The sequence below is a fragment of the Homarus americanus genome, unplaced genomic scaffold (assembly GCF_018991925.1).
Source record: "Homarus americanus isolate GMGI-L3 unplaced genomic scaffold, GMGI_Hamer_2.0 scaffold42105, whole genome shotgun sequence".
Taxonomy (NCBI): domain Eukaryota; kingdom Metazoa; phylum Arthropoda; class Malacostraca; order Decapoda; family Nephropidae; genus Homarus; species Homarus americanus.
The window spans coordinates 249,635-259,971 of NW_024739988.1; the positions used below are offsets into that span (position 1 = coordinate 249,635).

Sequence of the window (10,337 nt, forward strand, 5' to 3'; positions counted from 1 at the left end):
AATCATACACCACCTTTGTTTTTGTAAATTATACACATGGGGCAGACAACTCATACATCATACACAACTATACAAACAAGGAATCGAGGCGCTGGCACATGACAGTGTCGCCAACGTTCGCCCAACATCAACAATATATACAGACACTCATGGTCGATGGACACCCTGTGAGTACAAAAAAATAAAGTACCGCATCCCACAACATCACTCACACACAACCTGCTTGACCTGGTAGCTGGCCGTCTCTCGTGCGCTGACCAATGTGTACAACATGTGTGAAAAAATATATATGTTTTGATAGCTGCGACGATATAATGATCGAGTCGTATCATTAAGCATAGATAAACGCTTGAAACTGAGTCGCCTTTGGGTTTAATATCCATGAGGTGGAAGGTGATTGGCTGTGGTCTGCCTTCCAAGCGAGGTTGAGTGTGAGCAGCGTTCTGGAATACGAGTGTCGGTCTCTGCAAATTATTGACTGGTGACCTCACTCCATGACAGTTGCTATGGAGTATCGAGAGTGATGGAGGTCACTTATAACATGGTCAAAGGGAAGGAACCAAATCTCTTTTCTTTTTACATAGTTTCTTGGTGTGTGTGTATATATATATATATATATATATATATATATATATATATATATATATATATATATATATATATATATATATATATATATATATATATATATATATGTATATATATATATATATATATATATATATATATATATATATATATATATGTATATATATATATATATATATATGTGTATATACATATATATGTGTATATATATACATATATATATATGTATGTATATATATATACATGTATGTATATATATATATATATATATATATATATATATATATATATATATATATATATATATATATATATATATAATAGTTAGTCATCATCGCTCAGATTCGAAGTGAAGTTTACAATATATTTAATGGGTAAGAAAATGTGGAAGATCCAATGAGATATACATAGCAGGAGTTGCTCAGCTTCCTCCTTCTCGTGCGTCACTTAGTCCCCACACAGTAGGGGGGCGCACCCCCGGGTGTAGGAGGGGCCGGGGAGGGAGAAGAATATAAGCTGCTAAGTCCTGGTGTCCAGTGGGTGGACATGGGATACGTTTTGCAAGTTCTTCAGTTGGAACAAAAACCAATAAAAAATCCTGCTGGGTTTCTGCGCAGCGCGTCCCTTGGCACTTCTACATGTAAGTCACTTGCTAACTGCCGTAGTCAACCTGGCGTGGATTGTTACCATCCTACTCAGGTGAAGCAGAGTCCGGACATGGCAACAAGGACAGAACACATACACTCCGCGCGCCGCTGCTCGACCATCGACTCACTCAGTAGTTATATGCACATTGACAGCTTCTGGCTAAGCTTATAAATTGATACCTCGAAGCTAAACAAATTTTCCCTTATTGCCTTTATCTACAAAGATTCATTTTGGTGAAACTTGCACAAGAGCTGAGAGAACTCTGGTGTGTCCACTGGTTACAACAGTGTCCAACACAGTTCAGAAAGCACTGATGGGGCGACTCTTTCTCTGCATCACAGCTGTGTACTCCACTGTCGCCTCAGGTGTCGCGACGATCGTGCGGGCGGCGACACCTGGGGCGGCCGTGGGCGTTGTAGACTGTGGGTGTGGGCGGAATGTGTGCGGGCCAATCCCTCGCGTGAGGTGTTGAGGACATGGAGGAGTGGAGAGGGGGAAAAAGGAGATGAGTTGGGTGGGTCAGGAACAGGGTTAATGGACCCGAATGCCAGGATTATCTGAGTTGGGAGATGCTGTGGGTTTTGTGGTCTGAAAAATAGACCTAAACAAAGACTGGAAGCAGTGCCAGGGTGGGCTAGGCAGGCGGGCGTAAGGCTACACTAGCTGCTGGGGATATGATATGGACGAGATGCAGCTAAAGCTTAATGGGCGGGCGGGGAGGGCGTGGTTATCAGCACTCGAAAGGTGGGGACGACTGGAGGGAGTGCATAGGTGGAGGCGGTGAGCCCTAGACGAAGTACGTCTGGCCCGGCGGGGGAGGTTGCTCGTTGGGGGGTGGGTGGAAGATCCAGCTGCGGGTGAGGTAGTCGGGGGCATCTCGACGGAACAGAGGTGGGGCGGTGGGCCTAGAAACACTCCCCCCTTCCCCTCCGGTCCCTCTACCACCCAGCGAGGGGCTGTCGCTGGCCAAGGAGTTTGGTCCAGCCAGCGTAGAGAGGGTGCTGGCGGGAAGTAATGAAGCTCTGACCTCCCCACACTCGCTCACACTCATGTACGTGTGTTCGGGGACGCTTGAGGAACCTTGAGGCGACGCCACGCCATTTCTCGCCTCATTAGTTGGAGCTGGGGACGGAGGTTTCGTGGGGCTGTGCAACCAAGGAGGTGCCCCAAGGTCTGGTCCCCTCCTCGACGCCCACGCCGCCGCTTCTGACACGTTGTTACCCACGGCCGTCTCCCAGTATGGGTTGACAGTAAGGGACTTAGTAGGGGTACGGCCCAAGGTCTTGGTCTCTGGTAGAGGCCAAGAAGGACCATTCTGCTGTTCAGCAGCCACAAGAGGCCGACTAGCCGCCTTCCCTCCAAGAGTTGCAGAAAGTCCTGGAGGCAAGCGATGAGAGCGCAGCGAGGGCATCGCTCGCCGTAACTTATCCCAGAACCGAGGGTCACGCGGATGAAGTATAGTGCCCGCCGTGCGAACAATGGTGGCTAGTTCAGGGTCGAGCTCTGATCTTGGCACGTCTTCCAACATGACGATGAGGATGTTTCGATGTCGAAGTCCCCTTAAAGCATCGACATGGGCACTTTTGAAGTCGTAGCGACACCACTCGGCGTCCACCAGTCCCCTGGAGATTACCACCACCACGCGACGGCTGCAAGCGATGCTCTCAGCAATGGCTCGACCTGCCACAGGTGCTGAAGGGGCTGTGCAGTCACGGTGAGCCACACACAACCGGTATCCCAACGCCTCCAGTTCAGGAGCCATGAGACCGCACACCCAGGTTGAGTCTTTGGCACTGTGGGTGACAAATCCATCGAAGAGTTTTTCTCGCTCCTCAACATAAGCAGAGGACTTTTCAAACAGGCGCTTACCATAGCGGCTGACTGCCCAAAGCTTTAGGCGTCGGCGGTAAGCCACCACCATAATGGCGGCAGCCAGCAACAGGAGCAGCAGCGCGGCCGTGATGAGCATCAGCATAACGTAGTCATGAATAATGAGGTTATTGATTCTGGTGGTGGCCACGTAGTGGTCGCACCTCACGGGCGTGTCAGAGAGCACTGCAGGACCCTCTGTACCAGTGCTGTTGTGATGGCAGCGAATAAGACTGGCATTGGTTGCTTTGATGCGGTTTGCTTCCAACCAAGCCCTGAGGTTAGCTAAATAACTACATTCACAACTCCAAGGGTTGTGGTAGAGGCTTACTTCTAGCAGAAAGGGGTTAAGGGCAAGGTTCCACACTGGGAAGGTCATTAGTAAGTTGTTATCCAACCGCAGCAACTCTATTGCTCGTAGTGGAGAGAAGGAAATGTTGCTCAGGTGTTTCAAGTGGTTGTTCTGCAAGTAAAGCTCACGAAGGCCATGCAGATCAACGAACTCAAAGCCTTGCAGGGCCTCCATTCTGTTATTTTCGAGCCTCAATACCTGTAAGTTCTTGAGCCCGTTGAAAGTTCGGTTCTGAATGACAGTGATTTCGGAGTTGTTGAGGTGAAGAACCCTCAAGTTTTTACGGCCAATGAGGGCATGAGAAGTCAAAGCACCCATGGAGTTGCCATCCATAAAGGCCTCAGTGACATCCATAGGTACTCCTGAGGGCATATGAGTCCAACCACCACCACAGTCTACTACATTGTGCGTCCATGTATGGTCATGGTAGCAGGTGCAGTTCCTGGGGCACGTCTGTTCACAATCACACGCGTCGAAGTCACAACAGTGGCAGAGTGTAAAGCAGTGTCGACGGTATGTGCAGAGGAACTGTTGTGGTTGTACAGTTATCAAGGGCACCACGGCTTCCTCCCACAAGCCTGGTAAGCGACATTCGACGGATCCTACATCTCCTAGGCGTGGTAATATAGATCCCCCACCCACTGGACCCCCAATCCTTGCGCCAGCAGCCCTCAAGAGCCAGTCTGCAGCACAATCACACTGAAGAGGGTTGTGGGAAAGCATCAGGTGGGGAGCAGGTGTTTTTCGAGACGAAATCCTCAATGCTGCCTCTTCCAGAATCGTTAGCAAGTTGTACCGCAAGTCAATGAGCAAGACCTTGGTTTTGTCTAGGAAGGTATTGGAGGCCACATAAGAGATGGCATTATGCTGAAGATGAAGTTCCTCTATGCCATCTGGAACAACTTCTGCATTAATATCAGAGATGTTATTATGTGCAGCATAAAGTATCCTAAGTCCAAGAGTTTTCTGAACCTCGTAGTAGTTCTCTAATTTACTCAATTGGTTGTAACTTAGATCTATCCATTCCAGATTCTTCGGAATGAGGGCATAATCAAACCAGGAAATGCTGTTGTGTGAGACGTTAAGCCAGGTGAGGTTCTGAAGGAGAGTCACCAGGGCGTTTATGTCCCCCAAATAATTGTGGTGGAGGTCGAGACCCATGAGCTTGGGCGTGGCCTCAATTGCCCCATATTCAATGTCCGTTAGGGCGTTGTGAGAGAGGTCAAGGTAGCTGAGTGATGGGACTTCGGCCAAGGAGGCCTTACTTACATTATTCAAGACGTTGTGAGACATCCGGAGCTCCTGGAGATGCACGAGGCCATGAAGGACACCTTCCTCAATACAAGGAATTTGATTATGGCTCAGGTCAAGTACTCTTAAAAGTGGAGCTCGCATCACAGCCTCCGGCAGGACAAGCAGCTCATTGTGGGCGAGACTCAAATAGTGTAAAGATGTACAGTTGTCCAAGGCTGCTGTATGTACAGTCTCCAGCTTATTGTGGTCGAGAGATAAGTGAGTTAATACAGCTAAACCTTGAAGAGCTCTGCCGGAAAGTGTTGTCAGTTGGTTGTGCGACATGTCTAATGTATGTAAGTTGGCCAGACCAGCGAAGGTGGCATCAGAGAGGTGATCCAAATTATTGTATTCCAGATGTAGTTTCTGGAGGGAGTACAAGTCCTTAAAGGTATCCGAGCCCAGGTGTACCAGGAGGTTGTACGAGAGGTTCAGAACCACCAGACGAATAAGACCGTTGAAAGGCTCCACATTGCTGGTCCCCAAGGTAAGTTGGTTGTGACTGAGGTCTAGAGTTTGCAGCTGACCCAGACTGCTAAAGGCTGCAGGGGTTAGGACACTAAGAGAATTGTTTGAGAGATTGAGTTCCTTTAACTGCCTCAAGTCTGTTAGTGCAGACCTCGGCACTGCCACCAAGCGATTGTGAGAAAAGTCTAATCTTACAAGTGAATTTAAACCACCGAAGGCCCAATCGGCGAGGTGTGCGACGCGGTTATGTCTGACAGAGAGAGTCCGGAGGTCCCTGGCACTGATGAAGGCTCGCTCAGGCACCTCAGAAACCTGGTTGTGGGAGAGGTCGAGGTGTTGCAGCGGTAACGAGCACCCAGCAGGCAGGTCACTCTCCTCTCCCTGCATCCGGTGAGGGCCCAGGCCGAGGTCAGGTAGGTGGTGCAATCGGTTGTGCGTCAAGTTGAGAGTGGTGAGGGAGGGCAGTTGGCACAACACAGCCGGTGGTAAGGACCATAGGGCATTGTGGGCCAGGTCGAGGGCCTCTAGTCGACTCAAATCAACAAGGGCGTCAGGATGGACTGTGAGTGCTGCCCCAGGCCAGTCCTGGTGGTGTGCCCGCAGCGTGAGGCGCCTCAGGTGTGGGAGGCCTGCCAGGACGTGCGGGGGAAGCTCCGTCACTTTACACCCGAGGATCTGCAGGTCCTCCAGCTTTGGGAACACAGTGAACATCCCTGCTGTAACTTCTGACTCAAAGACAACCTGCCTTGAGCAGTGCAGTGTGAGGATGTTCACGTGGATGGCACGAGTCAGGACCGACAACGAGGTGTTGCTGCTGCCTGCCGTCAACAACGCTCGACTTAGCGTCCGAATGTGGCAGCTGGTGCGGACTTGCCCGTTGCCCCCAGCCGTCACCCCGGCGTTCTCCAACTTCCACTCACACTCGGGTGGGCGGCCGCCCACGCCGCCCACCAACACCAATAGCACCAGCAACATGCCAGGGCGTATAAGAGTGTGAGCGGCAGGGGCAATGGGAAGCATTGGGACACGTGTGTGGGTTGACAGGTGCTCACACTGCCTCTTCAAGTGTCCATGATCCGTGTCCACAAGGGCCCCACGGCCCAGGTGCCTGCCAGCCCTGCCCGTCGTTATAAACTTACCACATGTACTAGACACACGTGAGGGCGCGCAGGTGTGTGGAGCACGTGGCAGGGGAGGCGCGGGGCGCGTGTGCTGGTGAGCCGTGATCGATGGTGGGCAGTGGTAGCGGGTAGCAGCAGCGGCAGTCGGGCCCTCGAAACAGCTGGACCCGCTCCCACACCTGCTTAGTGCCCACTCCTCCCACCCTCCTGCCCACCTCCTGCCCTCGCTCCTCCTCTTCTTGTTGGTGCTATTGTCTCTGCTCCAAGTACTGTTTTCACTGCTAATAGTTCTGTGGTCACTGCTGTTAGAACTGTTTCTATTACTCTTGTCTACGATACTAGTACTATTGTCAAGATAGCTTTATCTTATTGTCACTGTTTCCTTCACTAAACTTCTTTATTTAATGGCACCGTTTCACCGCTACTGTTGGTAATGTGCCACTACAGCTACTCTAACATGGGCAACAGCTACCGCGCGCACAGCCACGCTCCTGCCAGGCTAAATAATGTTGCCTTACACATAGTTGACTGCAGGGGTCGTCATGAGCTATACAACAGTATTTTACCTCAGCCTAGAGAACAACTAGCAATGTAACGATCACCTGAGGCTGTTCGTTTGTTCTAATCTTTTGTTGAAACGTTGTCGTTATTGTGGCGGACTTTGACGGTTCACAACGAAGTGTTCGCCTTAGGCTTTTGCTTTCATAATTTATTTTTTTCCTTTTGTTTTTTGTGTCTGGAAATAATGTTGGAACTAACACCTTTTGCCACACATATTGTGTACTTGATCAAAGGTCAAGTTCCTACTCAGTAATCTTTCAGACACATGTAAAATATTGTATTGCAATGCACAAACTGGAAATTTCTAGGTATAGAAATTATTAACTTTTGTTTTCCAAACTACAGTTTTTTCGATTATTTTCCTCAGGTAGACACAATTATCACTACTCTTTTCACCAGGTAATAATGACCCCCTCCAGGTTGTCTACACGTAATCCAAACGACCCTGGGTTAAGAGGAGCCGTCGTCCACTGTCTATTTGCGGTAATCCGTATGCCTGGGGTGGTCCCCAGCACGCTGGTCTAGTGTTACACTTGTCCTCCCTGTCACCACCGTAAACGCGCACTAACTCTAATCCATTCTATCATCTCCTACAGTTCATAATCATTTGTCATCTACGCAGCGACAGAACAGCGCTAGTTTTCTACTAAGTTACATTTTTGCCAGGTCCATCGTTGTTCAAAGTCGCTAAGTCTAATAGACTGGTAGAGCGCGATAGTGAAGGGAGCGGGCCAGGGAGACCGGCAGGCAGAGCGGTCTATCCCTTACCACAGTTCAGCACTCACTGACTCGCCAGCTTGGAGCTCACAGAATATTTATTGCTACTGCCAGATGTCGCTAGACGGCGCGTTGATCTTCAAGTTTCTGGGCAGTTAATGTATACTTTTTCTTCTCATCTCAAGTGATGATGCGCTCTAGTTCCAAGTGAGATACGAGACATTCATATCGCCGCTGCATCAAGTGTCCTCACCCATTTTTACATGCGATTTGTATGTTTTCGTCGGGTCTCCGGTAACTACACCTCAATTTCCAGAGTACCAACAGCTACCGTCCCGCCAGCGAGTACCTAAAAAGCAACATAGGATTAGCAGCAACCAGTCTGCATCAGCTACTAATTTTCCAACACCCTAAATCAATGGTAATATGCAGTGAGAGACTCCTCCAGAGGCGTTAAAGGTTACTGCTGCTGTTGGTTGAACGTGCTCTAAAATGACTCGTACGACATATATACACAGTACATCATGGCAGTTGCTGGTAACTTACAAAATTACCCGTTGGGTCCCTTGAACTAGCACGACACAGCCTCGGCGGTGTGATTCCTCTGATAATTAATTGAAAACATCTGGCTCCCGCCGTGCGCCATTACACCAATCTTTATTTTTTGTGACTATTGTTGGACATACAATACAAGGTCATGTTCTCAATGGTCTCTACTTTAATTTTTATCTTTTAACTGAGGATATGAGAATGTACACAGTTACTATAGTCTCAGTAGAAATTCGATATGTATCATTTAGGTGTTGTGAGACAATATTTTTGTTCAGGTCTCCACTTAACGAGGAAGATTCATTGTACTAACTTTTGAGAATCCTGGTCAAGACGAGGCCCATCTTATACACCCAAGTTAGCCAGACACGTACTATACCTATCACTTACTCACCAAAACTCACTCACTTGACTCATCCTAACTGATAACGCGAGAATGTATAAAATTTATCATTCATAGACCGACACAGAGATGGTAACCAAACGTGAGCTAAAATTACGCAGACTATTCATAAAATAACTAGCTGTTAGAACATTCTCTCATCCCGAGCTGGGATACTAATATTATGTAATTATAAATAATAATGATACAAAACAGTAATAATAGTAGTGATATTAGCAATAATTATCCCCAGTTAATAATTCTACTACTACTACTATTACTAATAATAATAATAATAATAATAATAATAATAATAATGATAATAAAGGATACGGGTTGTGAACCTTGGAGAACCTCACCTTGTGTTTGTCTCACGGAAACAGCTTTTGTAATAAAATAAAAGAAAGAAACAGCAAATTCTTTCATATATAATAAATATTCATTTCCGTGAGTCCTGGTGGGTTTTAACAGCGATTTACCCTGTATGTCGTTTCGTCACTCAGTACACATTTGTTGCCTCAATATACGACAACCGGGGCCCAGTTATGACGAATCATCGCTTAAAATTTTGGTCCAGATTCGCAAAGTTAACCTACCCATTATTTTCCGTCCTCTAAATAGTGCTAAGCAAATGTGTCTAGTTATAGTAGAGTATAAGTATACTTTTGGTGCCATTTTGGACCTTTATAAGTGTTTTATAATGTAGTTAGATAATTACTTGAGGTCTTACAACTTCAGTTAAGCGCAGGATTCAACATACGAGCTTTAGTGAATCTGTGACCAGAAAACGGTCAGCGTGGATTTGGTTATACCTGTATTGTTTTTAAATAATATGTCGTGTAACCAACTGAGCGCCGGCTTAACTTAATCCCTAAAAGGACGAGTAAATAGGAAATTAAAATTCAGCTTTATGATAATACATAATACACGCTGTAATATACATTGTTTTTTCAGTGGAATAAATGGTTTTCATTATTGTAATTGATAATTGTTGTTGCTCTTATTCATATTATTATTATTATTCATATTATTATTATTACTATTAGTAGTAGTAGTAGTAGTAGTATTTTATCACCACCATTTTCATCATCCTCATCACAATAACAACATATAATACAACATTATCAGGTCATATACAATACTGCCAGCCATGCTCACTCTGCCAGGTCATGACAGGGCCATCAGCCAGTGAGTGTGAGTGCCGTCTGCTTGGTGCTCCATCCACACACTCAACTTTCTGCCATTAATTCACACTGGGAGATTATCCAAAGGGGGAGTAAAGCGTGGGATAGGGAGTGGAGTCAGAGGATGATGCCTGGGGAGGAAGAGGGGGAGGGGGAGGGGAGGTTTAGTTGAGGGAGATAGTGTTTAGGGGAGTATCTAGGGGAGATGGGAAGGCTTATTTGATGGGGATGTTTTGTAGGGGAGAAGGGTGGAAGACAGGCCAGCTCAGAGTGGGGAGGAAATAGAGAAGGAGAGAAAGCTGAAGAGGAGAGAAGTGATGAAGAGAAAAGGGATATTTATACGAAAGGGGAAGAGAATAATCTAAGGGCATGGTGTAATAGGGTAGGGGAGGGTGGGGGAGATGGGAGTATCTAAGGAAGGGAAGTAACCAGGGGAGAGGTTCACATACCTTTGCATATAATAACATTCTCCCACCTGACGAAATATATAATTCTTCTTCGTGGTAATCAATATAGTTCCTCCAACCGTAAAATAAATATCCTTCATCCACCTGGAATACTAATCTAATCTGTTTACCTAAAAAAAATATAAAATTACTGTCCTA

At 46.8% G+C, this 10,337-nt stretch overlaps 1 protein-coding gene across 1 annotated transcript; it reads right to left on the minus strand.

Moving 5' to 3' along the window:
• Positions 1–913: 913 nt before the first annotated feature.
• LOC121875037 (toll-like receptor Tollo) lies at positions 914–7,672 on the minus strand. The gene has a single exon (XM_042379386.1). The coding sequence runs from the start codon at positions 6,236–6,238 to the stop codon at positions 2,024–2,026; it is 4,215 nt and encodes a 1,404-aa protein (XP_042235320.1). The 5' UTR covers positions 6,239–7,672; the 3' UTR covers positions 914–2,023.
• Between the last annotated feature and the right edge of the window lie 2,665 nt (positions 7,673–10,337).

Coding starts and splice junctions, on each gene's coding strand:
- LOC121875037 (XM_042379386.1), bottom strand. CDS start 6,238: ATGCTTCCCATTGCCCCTGCCGCTCACACTCTTATACGCCCTGGCATG.